Source organism: Petaurus breviceps, unplaced genomic scaffold (assembly GCF_028583685.1).
Source record: "Petaurus breviceps papuanus isolate PSGF00001 unplaced genomic scaffold, PetGlider_PUasm1.0 100, whole genome shotgun sequence".
In the NCBI taxonomy this organism is placed as follows: domain Eukaryota; kingdom Metazoa; phylum Chordata; class Mammalia; order Diprotodontia; family Petauridae; genus Petaurus; species Petaurus breviceps.
Genome location: NW_027185573.1, coordinates 8608900 through 8625203, shown reverse-complemented (window position 1 = coordinate 8625203; position 16304 = coordinate 8608900). Strand labels below are relative to the sequence as shown.

The following is a 16304-nucleotide window of genomic DNA, read 5'->3' as shown; positions in this document are numbered from 1 at the left end:
GAATTTTTATTTAAAATAAAGTTAGCTGGCTCTCATATCAAGAATTTCAAATCCAACATATTCTACAACCAAGTAAACACAAAAATAAACCAAAAAATAAACAAACCTCTTTAGGTTTTGAGGATTTTAAATTTAATCCCACAATTCAAATAATGATATAAATAAAATGCTATACACATGTATAATGTATATATGTGTGTAATCTCAATTTTATCTTCTTCAATGCAGGAAGTTATTTGTAAACAAATTTCCTGGGCTAATGCAGATCCCCAAATGTGCTTGAGCTTACAGTAAAGTTGCCTGGGGCATCATGAAGTTAAGCAACTTATCCAAGGTTATAAACAAGGGAGGTTTCAGGGAGAAATAGTACAGGGCCATTATTTTGACTCTACAGCTGGTGCTCTATCCACAATTCCATATCTCATCTCAATTTGTATTAAAGATAGCATAAGATTTAGTTTTTGTAGTCAATGTCACTAGACGATGCTATGTAGCCGCAAAGGAGAGTGAAACAAATTGTTACAACCTTTTGATTTTCTGAAGGAAATTGGTTTTGCATCAGTATATTTCATCAAACTTTAAGTTACTCTTGCATGTCAAATTCATTTTATGACTCAATGTAAAAATAAACACCAAACTGTCCTATGGGTGAAACGAAGAGTTCAATGTAATTTCTTACTGGCATATTTAGCATATACAGGTATCATAAAGCAATGGTCTCTAAAGTGGAGGTCACAGTGGGATCCCAAAAGGGTGTAAGATCAATCAGTCAGAAGGCGGGAATACTGATTACATTCCATTCTCCCCAGGATGGATCACAGGCCTTGCTGCTACCACAACCACACCTACCCTCATCCCCTAATACTTCTACAGTGTGCCCCCTTCTCTTCCCATCTCAACTGTGTAGACTTCCGAAGGCAAGTATAACTTAACCGAGGTACTCACATCAGCAGGCACTATTAGGAAAATTCATGCCCACACAACATTCTGCCCCTCCACAATAACGATGACAACTGCTAGTATTTACATAGTACTTAGTATGTTGTTTCATTTGATCCTCACAACCTTGGGAAATGAGTGTTATTATTATCCCCACTTTACAGATCAGGAAACAGGCGGAGTAAAATGAAGGGGCTTACCCCCCAGCCCTCCAGATGATTCCAAGCCCAATACTGTGTTCACTCTGTAACCTACCACCTGGAATCACCACATGGACCCATGGTCCCACCAGGTCAAGGGCAAGATCTGGCTCAGGGGCAGCATTCAGTGATCAGGGACCCTGAAGCTCCCTGTTCATTTTGTCATCATGGACAAGCAAGCATGGATGGGGCTGTGAATTGCACCTGAGATCTTATGTAATTTCCCCCAACACACCACCGCTCTAAAATTCATTCTTTCTCTTGAGGTTTTTGTCACACTTCCAAGTTCCCTAAGTTCATCACCATGGTGTCATCTCTGACCCTTCACTCCACGTGTCTAACCAGTTGCTCAATCCTGTCATTTCTATCTCCATCTCTCAAACAGGTTTTTTTCTCATCACCCATACGGCCATCATCTCAGGCACCATCTCTTACCCAGATGGTTACACTAACCAAATCTGATCTCCCTGCCTCAAGTCTCCTATATCCAATCCATTCCACATACAGTTGCCAGTGATGTTCTTAAGACATAGATCTGACCATGCCACTACACTACTCAAACTCCAATGGCTCCCTATCACATCTATGATAAAAGATCCCTTAATCTAAATGTTTATTTTGTCTAAGTTTTAAAATGTAGATAATTTTTAGTACAGTAATATAAGTATATAGCTTGTAAATAAGTAAATGTACACATACTGGAGAAACTACTCAAGTTTCTTAATAATGGGGTATACAATAAAAAGTATGGAGAACACTATCCTAAAGGAACACAGTCTCTTAATTTTAAAGTAGACAGTTCAATCCATGGAGCTTCGAAATGTCTTTTTGTCAGTTACAACACCAAAACTGGTCAGCATCATCTAACCGCCAGTCTAGAGCTCAGAAAGAAAACAAAAGGAGGCATACATACTTCTCTTCTCTTCTCCTTTGTTCTCCGTCAGAACAGTATATCGCCCTTCCTTCATCGCCTTCTGGATATGTTTATAGTAGGGGTTGAGGTAGTGATCAAAGCGCAAAAAATCAAACTGGGAATTGCGGGCCTGCTTGGCTTTCAGCATGATCTCAAACTGAGCCCCCTGCTTGCAGACAAAGTTGGCGGTGCGCTCAATGATGGCATGCATCTTGGCTGTTGGTGGCTACAAGAAAAATGAGCACCCTCACACTTGTGATCAGCATAAGTCTAGCAGCATACTAATAGAGCCAGTCCCTTGTGACAATGCCTGCATCTGCTTGTCTCCCCGAAAGCCACCAGGGACACTGGCCCTAAGGCTCATAGATATGTAACAAGAAGGGCACACTTTGTTAATGCTCTTGCACTGTCCCCTCACTGAGCAGGCATTTAATAAATGTTTGCTGAGTTGAAGACAGAAAATACTTAATAGAATGTAATTTAAACCTATACATTTAATATGTTCCCCAAAATGAGATCACAATCCTATTAAAACTAGGAAGTTGAGAAGCTTGCTGCAATTTTATTGCCCAGAAACTTCACAAAAATAAACAAGTTTCATTTCTGAATTTTATTTCTAAACCAATCTCAAGTTTTGTACTTAAAAAGGATAAATGGCTACAATTATAGTTATTTACTGATCCCCAAATAAATTAATTTTCATGTTTAGGTTTTATCATATTTGTTTCTATGTATTTTAGCACTAAAACAGATATTGATGCAGACTTTCACTGTGCTTGATAAAACACGAAAAGACTAATTTAGATCCTTTGGACTAACAGGCTTTCTCTTTCTTAAAAACAATCACATCCAGATAACATCCATTACTTTTTCTAGTAAAGTTTACTTCTGCTGACCAAGATTTTCACAATAATCATAAACTTCTTAAAATCAGACATTTGTATGATGATAATATGCCTAGAGTGGCTAAAAATAAATTTATTGGTAATTTTACAAAACAGCCAGGATGAGAGAAAAATGGGAAGAATAACATGATGTCAGTTCTGTTAAATACCAGATTAAGACACTATATTCTATGAGAAATTTCCAAAGCAAAGGTCCTGAAGTATAATTATAGTACTAGCACTGCTTTTTCTCTGATCTGGCCACACTATGACTATCGACAGCTATATTGCTTTTTTTTTTCTTTAAAAGAACAACAGCATTTTAGAGCTGGAAGCGACTTCTGAGATCATCTAATTTAATCCCTTTATAATATAGGTAAAGACATTACAAAAACAGAAGTCTTGAATTGCAATTATGGTATAGTGTTATTTTTCTCTGATGTGGCTGTACCATGACTATATATAACTACAATTACCCTTTTTAGAGAAAAATCATAGTATTTTAGAGCTGGGCTTTTGAGATCATTTAATCTAATCCCATATTACAAGTGAAGAAACTGAGGCCCAAGAAAGCTTTTTGCTCAAGGTCACAGAAATAACAGTAGAAACTTGTCTAGAACCCAGGTCTCCTGACTCCTACCACAGCATTTTTCCTATATTACACACACAATAATCTCTTTAATGACAGATTTTACTTACAGGTAAGGGAATGACTACTTGATTTTGAGGGGGGTAAGACTGGGTCTCCCAATCTCAACTAGGCTGAAATGCAGCAGCCACTTATAGACCCAATTTCACTGATGAGTGGAACGGAAACCTAGACCTGTTCTGTTTCTGATCTGGACTGGTCCACCCCTCTTTAGGCAGCCTGGTGGCACCCGATGCTCATGGACTTGCCATCTTAGTACCAGACTTAGTGTGGACACTCACTTGTCTTTAGGCTGACTTTGCTCAAAAGTCCTAAGGCTCTTGGGATCCACTGGCCTCGGCTTCTTTTAGGAGCAGAGATTGGAGGCATATGTCATCATGCCCAGCGATTACTTTGATTTTAAGCAAAGGCTTCATGTAAATGGTAAAGAATTAACAGCTGTAAACCAGAATGCATATGCCAGGGCTAGCAGGAATCCAATAATAAAAGCAAACAATCACCTAACAGCTTACAAGTTTGAAAGATGATTAAGGAACATTAATGTGGTTCTTAATAACTCTGACTTAACTTTTTTTTTTTTTACAGTTCTAAGGTGCTGAAAGGGGATCTATGGTAGAAACTGGTAAGTTCAAATAAGAGCAACATTTACACTGAGTACAGAAAATTTCAGCCTGTTTTAGTGAAGAAAATGAAGCGGCTGCAGGAAGTTATTTTGGTATTTCTCAAAAGTATAAAGAAAGATCAAATGGCAACAACTGCCAGGTTCATTTTGAATAAGAAAATTCTTCCATTCATAATTCTGAAGGCACTGCCATATTGTATGGGGTAACTAGATAATAAATTACCACATAGGAGGTATTTGCTGAGGACACAAATGAAAAAACACTCCCTGTCCTCAAGGAGCTTACAATTTAATGGGATTAAAAGTGGTTGGAAAAGAACCCACAAAATTATGATACAAAGCAGAATGTGCAAAATACAATCAAGATTTGAAATGCTCTGAGAAAGCAGAGGGATCAGGGGACAGATGACACCTGACAGCAGGGTGGGCAGGAGAAGAGCACAGAGGGGACTCGAATGTAGAATGTGAAAATAAAAAGGAGGATGTGACAAAAGCAAGAAAGGGAGGGAAGAGGCAGGACCCTGAGCAGCAGGACAAGAAATTTCTACCATATTCGGCAGCTACACTCCCATGTAACCTTTTATTTATTTATTTTTCCATGTAACCTTTTAAAAACTCCATAAAGTGATTCTGGAAAAGTCAATTTTAACATGTCCACAATTGAAAAGGAGCACAATTTAATGGACAGAATTTTGTCTAGGAAGAATATTAATGTTGTGCTAGTATGGAGTCTTAACCTTATTACTAATTAGTTGGGGTACAGAAGTTGTGACTTAGTTCTCCCTTATGTAAAATAGGCAGCCAATCTGCTTATGGGGATATTGGGATTTTGTAAAGAGCAAGTGTTTTGCAAACACATGTAAGAGGGACTGTGGGAAAATATATGTGTTAGTATACTGTGAAATGGCCAAGTCAGGCAGGAAAAAAAATTTAGAAGTATGCCCCTAAAGTTACTAAATGCTGCTTACCCTCTGACTCAGTAAAACCACAGGCAGGCCTACACATGAATGAGATCAAAGAAAAGAATCTGGATATACAATAGTAGTTCTTTCTGTGGTGGGAAAGAGCTATAAATCAAGGGGATATCCTTAAACTGGGGAATGACTGAACAAAATATCATAGACGACTACACAGAATACTACTGTGCTTTAAGAATGATGAAATAGACAGTTTCAGAGAAATGTGGGAAGACTTGCATCAACTAATGCAGTCTGAAGTAAGAGGAGCCAGGAGATCAATTTATAAAAAAAATACCTAAAAATAAACCAACTTTGAAAGACTTAACAACTACTGTCAATGCAATGACCAACTGAACACTGCTCACTTCCTCACAAAGAGGTCATCAGACTAAATATTCAGAATGAAACAATTTTGGACATGGGAATGTGGGAATTTATTTTGCTTGACTATGCATATTGTTTTTGTTTTTTTTAGATTTTTCTTTTTGCTTTTTGGAGGGAGGAAGGTAGGGCAATTGGGGTTAAGTGATTTGCCCAAGGTCACAGGGCTAGTATTTTGTGTTAAGTGTCTGAGGCAGCATTTGAACTCAGGTCCTCCTGATTCCAGGGCCGGTGCTCTATTCACTGCGCCACCTAGCTGCCCCTTGACCATGCATATTGCTAAAAGGTGTTTTTGCCCCCTTTTCTCCAGTCTTCCTCCTCTCCCAATCCCATGTGGCTCTGAGTTAATTCAAGTTATTCTGGAACAACTTTTTCTTTTGTTTCTTCAATGGAAAATAATATGAAGAATTAATTTCCTTTTCTAAACTCAGACATTTTTGCAAGCACTTAAAAAAAAAAAAAAGAACAAAGAGCTTAGAGTTCGTACACAAGTATGAAAATATAGTTTATGAGACAGAAGTTCACATACCAGTTCCACATCAGAAGGCACGTTCAATCCTAAAGGGGCAATGAAAGGTTCTTCATTTTCCTCTGAATTTTCTGCCTCAATTTTTTCAACTGCAAAGACAGCAAACATGAATCAATATAAAACAATGAATAGAAATTCAATAAACAAATGGAAAGCAAGAAAAAACATAAACCAACAATAGCAATTCATTGCCCATAATACTTATTTTTTTCTTTTTTAATTTACTTTTTGCTTTTTGGAGGGGGAAAGGAAGGACATTTGGGGTTAAGTGACTTGCCCAAGGTCACACGACTAGTAAGTGTTAAGTGTCTGAGGCCAGATTTGAACTCAGATCCTCCTGACTCAAGGGCTGGTGGCTCTGTTCACTGTGCCACCTAGCTGCCCCACCCATAATACTTCTTAAAACATCTATTTTTTTTTTATATCATGCACAAAATTATCAACAACTAAAAACACACCCAAACAAACTTTGTTACTGTCAGACTCTTTAACTGATCTCTCTAAGGTTTTCTCCAAAATAAAACTTAAGAGGTTTAAAGCTAAAGTTTATTATGAAACTACAAATGGAGAAAGAAAAGAGACTAGCCTCATCTTCCTATGTGGGCCAGTTCCCTTATTACTTACATTGACTGCCATGTCTCTCCTCTCTCCTCAGAGTCCATTCTTCCTTCCTAAGAACCTCAACGCTCAGAGTCCCCTCTATTCTATGAAACTGCCCCCTGTTACTACAGCCTGTACCGGGCTCTGTCTTGGGTGCGTTTCTCTCTCTACACTATTTCACTTGGTCATTTCATCTGCTCCCACGGATTCAATGATCACCTCTACCTTCTATGAATTTCTGTAGCCTAATCTGAAACAAAGAATTCAGTATTTTCTATATATTGCTGTATATGGTTCTCTGTTGTGTTTTGGCCAGGTCTCACTAGCTAGGCTGTAAAGCAGTGTCACTTTATGATTTTTATGTGTATTCAGACAGCACAGGGCAGAGAGCATCTATTTAATATGTGCTGAATGGTTGTCTTATTTATATTAAAAGATCATCTTGAGTAACCATCTAAATACTTCTCTATCAGGGAGTTGTGCTTCTCCCACCAAAATTAAAATGTATTTTGTTTTGTTTCATTTATTCACTCAACAAGCATTTTAATGCTTCTGTTCTGTATGTACCAGACACTGTGCTAGGCCCTAGGGATACAGAGATTAAAAACTTGAACAATTCTGGGCCTTAAAGGAGCTCATGTTCTACTACATTTACTTAAGGCCATGACATACATGCTCTACATTGTTTTTCTACTTCTCAATACTCACCAATCAAGAGGCTTTTTGCAAAATATGGAAGAAAAACTACTTTTGGAGTCAACAGCTTTTACCAAAATATGCTATTTTTTAAGTGGATATACATGTAGGTTAACTTCATTACGCACATGTATAAATATTTGTGTATTATTACTCTATAAATAAACATATACCATTTGTACTGGACTAGGAGGCTGGTCTTAGAGTGAGGAAGAGAGGTTATAGTCTGGCCTTGGACACAAACCAGCTGTGAAAGCTACAGACAATTTACTGAATCTCTTAGTGTCACAGGCAATTAAGACTAAGTTAGAGGGGGCAGCTAGTTGGCGCAATGAATAGAGCACCGGCCCTGGAGTCAGGAGGACCTGAGTTCAAATCTGGCCTCAGACACTTAACACTTACTAGCTACATGACCTTGGGCAAGTCTTAACCCCAATTGCCCTCCAAAAATAAAAAAAAAAAAGACTTAAGTTAGAGGCAAACTTTGCCAATCTGTGTTGGAAAAAGTCTCCAAATGACACACAGGTCAAAAGTAATGGACGTTCCTCACCCCCCCCCGCCCCATTCCAAGACATTCATGAGCATTTTTGGCTATTTAATATTACACTATTTTATCTTGTTTGCTCCCTATATTGGTGAGAAGTTAATATTATAGATGATAATAAAGACACTGGTGGTGGCTCTCCCCTCCCTGCCCCATTTTATTTTTCCATTTGTTTCACATTGATGTTTCTAAGTCAGAAATGAAGTATATGGAAATGCCCGGCACTTTCTGGAGGTAGGGTGCTATAGTAAAAACCTTATCTAACAAAACCTCAGGGAATAAGATGCTCTGCAAAGATGAAATCCCCAGATAAGTAGGGGTTTAACTGCCTTAAATATAAAAACTAAACATTTTCTATCATTTTAATAGAACGTTACATACTTCTCCACTCAGAAAAACTAACCAAATAAACCCTTTTTTGATGACTTAGGACCATTATTATAAACATCAATTATTACTTATATTGGTTGTTTGATATTCTCAGGGCCAAGTGAGGTGTGTATTATCTGCCCCATACTGCCAGAATATGAAGCCTTTTAAGTTTTTATAGGCTTTTAAAAATCTACTTATTTGTTAGTACAATGACTGCAGTGAATTTTTACTACTATTCTGTCTCTAATAAGTTGTGGGCTTGGAAACCAAATGTCCAAGTTTGTTAGACTGTACACAACTTTAAATTGGTCCTTAGGGCCTCAACTATAAGTAAAATACACAAACTATATGATATGACATTTATTTTGGCTATCCAGAGACTTTTTTTTCAATTCCTTCCTGCTTCTTAGCTGCATTCTGGAATACTGAGGTTGACAGCTGAGTTTCACTTAAAAAAGGTGTTACTGTGTCCAAGATAGTATAGTATCCACTACATTTAAAAGTGAAAGGGTTTAGAGAGGTGAGTATATAGAAAACTATGAACAATAAACCAGATTTAAAGCATAATCTAAAATAACATAAAATGCATACTTTGGGTATTAAAAAATTCACAAGGAACCTACTTCTATTTCTGCAAAAGCAGACTGCAGATAAGTCAATTCAAGGTAGGGATTTGACTTTAATGATACGCTCAAAGAACATCTGTTTCCTTCAAGTAGCTCTGAAAACCTTACAAATGCCCATTTTAAGTTGATGTAACACTTTTGTTGGACTCTTATTCCAATAACATCAGGTAATGATAAACTCTTTACCAGTGATGTCAAACAGCAACAGATCCCTGTAGCCTCTATCTACTGACTCAGAAAACCTCCAATTAATATTAATTATGTCATACTGTATTTTTATTTATCTTGTTAAGCATTTTCCAATTACATTTTACTCTGGTTTGGGCCACCAAATTGACACCTCTGCTCCACATGATACTGAGCCCATTTACAACTCTTTGAAATGTTAGTATAAAAAATATTACTCAAGTACCTACTACATTCAGAACACTGTGGTAGGCAGTGGGGAGGAGGATAAGATGGAATACAGCTGGCAATAATATGCAATATTATATGCTAAGTGCATCAAAGAGCTCCCAAGTGGTCTGTGGCGTGGGCGGCCCAGGAGTTTCTGTCCCAGCCTCTTTTTTCTCTTTACAATTTCTTCTGGTGATCTCACCGTAAGCTCCCAGAGGTCACAATTATCCCACTGACTCCTAGACATCTATAGTCTCTCTCCTGAGCTCTACCTAGTCTTGCCTCATCAACCATTCAACATTTTGAACTGGAAAGCCCACAGACGACTGAAAAGCAACATGTCCTAGAAAGAACTTATCTCCCATCTCAAACCTGAGTCCTTTCAAGCTTGCTTATTTCTGTTGAGGGCACCACCATCCTTTCAAGTTGTCCTCTTCTGCATCATTGGAGTCACCAAACTCCTCACCCTTCCTCACTCAACACATTGAATCAGTTGTTGTATCTGGCAATGTCTCTTGCTTCTGGCTCATTATCCATGCACACAGCCACCAGCTTAGTTCAGGCTTACTATCACCAGGACTACTGCAATAATTTAAAAATCAGCCCCTCTGCCTCCAGTCCTTTTCTTCTCCCATCCATCCTCCACAGAGCTGCCAGTGATTTTCCTACACTGCAGAGCTGTTCTCCCTTGCTCAATGAACTCTGGTGGTTTCCTATATATCTAGGTTCAAACACAAACTGCTCTCTTTGGTTTTCAAAGCACTGCAAAACCTCTGTCTGGAGAGGGTGGAGGATGGTCACTGGAGTCCCTCTGTAATTCTCTTAAAGAGGACAATCAGACATTTCATCTCATTATTTCAGGTGATTAAAGAGGGCACATTTCCTACTGGCTGAACTCCTGGGTTTCAAGATCTCCAGAACTCATCATTCATCAGCAAGATGAAATTAACTTCGAGAAACACTCACCTCCTCGATCATTTTATCTCCTAGATCCTCCCTGTTCCCCTTTTCAGCTTCTTTTTGTGTCTTCCCATCAGATCGTCAGTTCCTAGAGGGCAGTGCTTAATAAATGCCTACTGACTTCTGACTGTCTTGTACTATAAAGGTACTGTCCAGCCAAGATGGCCTTGCTGCACAGTGCCCATGACGTTTCATCTCCTGCCTGGGCAATGATCATTCCCCAGGCCTGGAATGTACTCTTATTATTGCTGCTTCTTAGAAGCCCCAGTTTCTTTCTAATGTCAGCTCAAAGTTCCTCCATGAGGCCATTCCTGAAACTCCCAGGTACCAGTGCCTTCTCCACAAAGGTAGTACATGTATTTTTACACACACACACACACACACACACACACACACACACATGCACGCACACACACGCACACACACCCATGTCTCTGTAGAATGTTAAGTTTCTTGAAAGCAGGGACATTTTTGCCTCTGTATCCCCAGAAGGTAGCACAGCGTCTGGGACACAGAAGATGCAGAATAAATCCTTTCTGTTTGTCTAATCTGAGGTTCTTGGAGTGGCATCTGAACTGAGCTTTTAAACCTACTTCTTTGTACCTATCAGGTACCTTTAAAACTGTTTCTGTGCATATAACATGGCTATTCTGTCATGCTACAGCATTCAGGTAGAACTGTATTAAATTAAAACCCCTCCTCATCCCAAGTGTCCACTATTATACAATCACAAATTTAGAGCTGAATGGGATCTCAGAGGGCCATGTAGTCCACTCCCTTATTTTCCAGGTAAAACTGGGGTCTGCAGAGGTTGTGACTTGCTCAAAACCACAAGGCATGATGAGAACCCAGGTCCTCAAGGAAAATTCATCTAAGACCTACTCATTAGGTAACACACAGAACTCTGAGAGTGAGTTGTCTTTTCTTTTTTTGGACATCTGAAATGATAGGAACAAACTCATATGGCAACCTGGTCTAATACAGCAAGTCTGAGAGAAATTCTAATTATGTAATGTCCTATTTCTGAACTCTTTCTTTTATCAGAAGAGAAGATACTGCCATTTGCTCTCTACTTTTCATGGACATTACAAGAATTTCTTAAATATCTGCACAAGTGCTCCAAATAATTAGAGGAAACTCTATTTGAGGTAGAGAGGTGGCATAAGAGGTAACAGGATCTCCAGGTGTCAGGACCTCTGCGTGATTTCAGTCTCAGACACTTATCAGATGTGCAGCCCTGGGGCATATCACTTACCCTCTTCTCAGCTTCAGTGTCCTCATTTATAAAATAGGAGCACCTACCCCACAGGGCATGGTGATAATTTATGTGAAATGCTTTGAAAAGTGTAAAGGACTACATATATGTTGGCTATCATTACTGCTTAGAGTATAACACAACATATTAAAAAAGGTCCTTTTCCTCTTCTTTAATTCTCAACATTTTATTCAATAAGCTCTATTCTCACCTTTCTGTTTTGAGGGCTCTTCCTCCTCTGTTGGTTCAGAAGGGTCATAATAATCGCTACCATAAGTAAATCCCACTGCATTGTAACTTCCATCCTCTGCCAAGGCTTCGCTCAATCGCTTGTATTCTTCCTCTTGAACAAAAACATGAAGGCATTATTAACACAAAGGAAACTGACTACAAAAAACTGCACAAATGTCAAAAGTTGTAACTATCAATAATGCATACAACACTATTTCAACCTCACTTTGAGGTGTAGAATTTATAAGTTTACACATCCTTCTATTAATATGTACTTTCTGCCAGTACATTTTTACCCATAGATAGCAGAATACACGTCTTTTGTGGAAAATTTCTTCCTGCTAAGAAAACTTGGGGATTAGGAACTGTAGTAAAGATTGTTAAGGCAAAGACAAGAACATCAAGTTTAATTGATACGATACTGTTAAAGAAGAACAGTTAAAGAGTTTTTTTTTTCAAATCCCAGTCTGCCCTCAAAAGCTGGGAAAATTCTTTGTGGCTCTACATAAAAACTATCCTGAGGTCCTCTCAGATACGCAAAGACTCCTGTTTTTCCAATCCACTGGGTACTGTCAAGATAATATCAGAAAGAGTGAGTATAAAAAATGAGTGGGAGTAAATTTTTAATACTTAATTTTTTAAAAAAAAGTTTGTTGCTTAAGTAAGTTTTTCTTGAGCAGTACCTTGCCTTGCCTCCTCCTCAAGCAAGTCCGTATGCAAGGCTAAATACCTCTCTTCATCACACAGGGCATCTATTCGTGCCTCCTCTTCAGAAAGCTGGTAGTCTCTGTTCCATGTGGAATATTCAGCATCATAATCAGAAAGGTCATGCAGGTGACCGCGTCCATCATATCTGTAATATGAACAAACTGGTCAATGTAGAGAATTTAAGATCAAGGTTTTGTATGCGATTATTTAAAATACTTACCCTTTATAAATAAAGAAATCAAAAATATTTTAAAAAACTAAACACAACCACTCATCTCAGATTTATATTTAATTTTGCTAGTTACTTCTTGCCTACTGTTAAATTCAAGTTATCTTAATAAAGTCTAAATCCCTTTCTATGTTGATAAAGTTAACAACTAAAGGCAAAGAATCCTTTAATAGTTTAATGGGATCCATGTCAATAACAGTTCTTACCGTTTATGGTTTTGCCAACCATTCAATGTCACTTGCAAAATATTTTTTTTTCTGAAAAGTCAAATACTGTAGCTTACATTCACACAAACCCGAATACATAAATACCTATCCGAAAGAACCAAACGGTGGAAATTTCCTCGCTTCTTTCTGCTAGTCCCGAACTCTCAGGAGAGATCTTCACCAAAGAAACTTGCGTCCATTGGAGGTAAAATCTTGGCTAGGCTCGTCCCCTAGCCATTTGGCTGAGGAAATAAGTTCTGGGTTATGTGATAGAGAGACACACATACATAGGAACAGTAACATATACATGCAGTTTAAGGAGGTTCACCAGAAATACAGCAAAACTATAAGAAGATGCAGTAGAGCTTATTTCTTCTTCTAAACAGATCACCACCTCCCACACCCCCAAGGAAAGAGGACACACAAATATATCACCTACATGTTCACCTTCATGAACTAATAGATAAGACTCCAGCTAAATGCAAACTACAGATAGTGTTTTCTGTCATGCATCTTTTTACCCCAAAGTGTCTTAATGGAGCCAACTCTCAGAGATTAATGAGTGTTTGTAAATTTTAAAACACCCAGATTTTTAGGTCTCATAAAGACTAAAATGACAAACAGAAGTCTGTCCTAATCTTTAATAGTGAGTTTGCCATGAATAAAAATGATGAATTCTTCATCATTTAAGTATTAGAAAATATCTAAATCCAAAGTACAAGAAGACCATAGGATCACAGATCCAGAACTGGGAGGGACATCAAGTCATCTAATCCAACTCCCTCATTTTACAGATGATGAAACAGGCCCAGGGAGGTTAAACGACTTGTCCAAGGCTACATGGGTAAGCACCAGAGGCAGGATTTGAACCCAAGTCCTCAGACTCCAGAGTCAGTAAGGGTTACTGCATTTCTTTTAATTTCAAAATAAATTTTATTTAGATGTAAACCTCCTTAACTTACAAATGTAGATTGTTATTTTAAAAATATTATACATTCACATGTGTAGAGTTTGCTCCCCAATAATTTTAAAAGACCTACCCCAAATTATATATAGTATGGTGTAAAACTATATAAGTAATTCAATCTCCATCAATTATAACACTTAATAACTGATTTGTAACAAAGAATAGCATTGGAAAAATGAGCTGCCAGACAAGGATGGGAATTATCATGAAATAGAAACCACAATTTAATACAAAACAAAGTTTTAGCAGAACAATAAACATATCTGATTCTGGTCTGATCTCACTTGTCACATCATCTCCCTTAGGGTGTCCTTGATTTCTAGATTTAACTTCAAACAGAAAAGTTAGAGATGGAAAAGACCCATTGGGTCATTACTGTAGTCCATCCCGGCCAGTTCACGTTTGTTCCCTACAGTACATTTTCCAGTGCTTTGTAGAATCCAGTTCTAAATGTCTCAAACGATGGGCTTTCTTCCCTTGGAGATACTATTCCATAGTCTAATAGTTGTCACACTGTTAGGTTTTCAATCCAGGCCCAAGAAGTTCTGTTGCCAAAACCCTGCTTCAAAACCCCAGGAAGGGGAAGGAAAAGAGGGACAAAGGGGGAGCAAACAATCTACAGCATGTAATGTCATTGTTTTCAAATCAAAGGCCTTCAGGCATCACCTTCCCAGGCCCCCGCTCCCCAAAACTCCAAACACTAAAAAGCAATCCTCTGGCAGGTTTGGTTTAGTCTCCACCCCCACCCCCTACTTCACAGACCAAGACACCACCACCAAGAGCACTACCTCCAGCCGGCAAAGCCCACGTCTTCCGTAACTACTTAGAAAGAGTGCTTTCTATCAACTGCCTTTCCATTCAAAGTAAACTTTCCTTCAAAGGAAACTTTTCCTCAGCACCTGGTGCCAGGCCCGGGGCGCACAAGGAGGAGCAAGGATCCCAAACAAAGTACAACTTGGCTGGGGCGCAGCCATCGCCCGGCCACTCATCACTAGGACCTCGGCGCCTTCGGGGGCGCCCACGCCAAACCCTTCTGCTTTTCAAGGGGAAACGGAAGCCGAAAGGAATCAGGGGGAGAACTGAGGCCCAGAAACGGGATGAGGAGAAAATGGGGCGGGACGGGGTGGAAACCGAGTCTCAGAAAAGTGGGTGCGGGGAAAGAGGGAGGAGAGAGAAGAAACTCGGGGAAGGGATGCGGGGAGAGAAAGCAGGAACCAAGGCGCAGAATGCAGTGACTTGCTCAAGGTCACACTGCAGCAGCCAGGGACGGAAAAGGGCCCCAGCCCCGTCCCCTGACCGGCTACTACCCTCACCACGTCAGCGACTCAGGGAAAAGGGGGAGGGGGTGCTGGATTCAAGCTGCAGTCTCCAAATCCGCTCTCAAAGGCCACGACCCTCAACACAAGGAAACCGACGCCCTCTACCTCCCCCCCTCCCGAGGCAGCCCTTGCCTCATTAAAAAAACAAACAATACAACCAAAAGAGAGAGCGAGGGAGAGGGAGAGGCCACGGTCCGAGTGACCCCCTCCCCCCAGCCCCCAGGCCCTCCCCCACGGGGGGAGGAGTAGGAGGAGAAAGTAGACCAGCTGGCCAGCCGGAGACGTTCCCGAGGCTGGCGGCTCCTCGAGCGCAGGGAAGGGGCGGCCTCATGCCCTCCTCGCCCGCCCGGGCGGGCGCTGGACCGGACGGAACCAAGTGAGCGAGAAGAGGGGGGGGCTGGGAAGAAAAGGGGCGCTGTCGGCGGGGGGAGGGGCGGGGAGCGAGGACGGAGAGGGGCGGGGAGGCACCGACCTGTCGATGAGGATCTTGGGGTCGCCCATCCAGGGGATGAGGTGCTGTCCTTGCTCCAGCGCCAGGGCCCGCTCATCGTCGCGGAAGAGTTTGCAGGCATAGCCGAACACCAGCAGCTCCACGCGGCAGCTGCCGCCGCCTCCGCCGCCGCTACCTGCACCTCCTCCTCCTCCTCCGCCGCCGCCGGGCCCGGGCTCCTCCTTCGCGCCGGTCTTCCGCTCGCCTTTTCCGCGGCCTCCCCCTCCGCCGCCGCTACCTCCTCCGCCGCCGCCGCCTCCCCCGTACATGGCGGCGGGCACGGCGCCCCCGGCGGCCGCACGGATGCTCCCGCTGTCCCCGCCTCGGCCGTCAAGCTCCGTCAGTCAGAAGCGCCACATCCCGGCCGCAGCCTCAACACCGCCGCCATGGCGGAGGACAAAATGGCGGGAGCGCCATTTCCGGCGGAGGGATGACGGAACTTCCGGCAGGCGGTGTCAGCGTCGGAGAAACGCAGATTCGACACAAGCGAAAAGGGGCAACTCGTGGCCCAGGGGGTGGATCTGCGGGAATTTCACTCGACTGGGGGGAGGCGCGGCAGCGGGGGCTTTGTTTTTATTTTTTATTTTTCCCTTTGTCTCTTACCTGGTGTTCTGTATGGGTGTCGAAAG

At 40.9% G+C, this 16304-nt stretch overlaps 1 protein-coding gene across 6 annotated transcripts in view; it reads right to left on the bottom strand.

Annotated features, from left to right (window-relative positions):
• LOC138171995 (splicing factor, suppressor of white-apricot homolog) overlaps positions 1–16084 on the bottom strand; it is a 126107-nt gene extending 110023 nt beyond the window's left edge. For 2 of the 6 annotated variants that reach the window (XM_069103862.1, XM_069105062.1), the window contains exons 1-5: positions 15658–15795; positions 12487–12609; positions 11737–11868; positions 6077–6165; positions 2053–2278 (exon numbers count right to left, since the gene is read on the bottom strand). In XM_069103862.1, the coding sequence (XP_068959963.1) occupies positions 2053–2278; positions 6077–6165; positions 11737–11868; positions 12487–12508 (469 nt within the window). In that variant the 5' untranslated portion in view covers positions 12509–12609; positions 15658–15795. Of the gene's footprint in view, positions 1–2052; positions 2279–6076; positions 6166–11736; positions 11869–12439; positions 12610–13004; positions 15445–15657 lie in introns of those variants that run through there. The other 4 variants (XM_069103235.1, XM_069101941.1, XM_069102585.1 and 1 more) reach the window with 4 other exon arrangements.
• Positions 16085–16304: the final 220 nt, after the last annotated feature.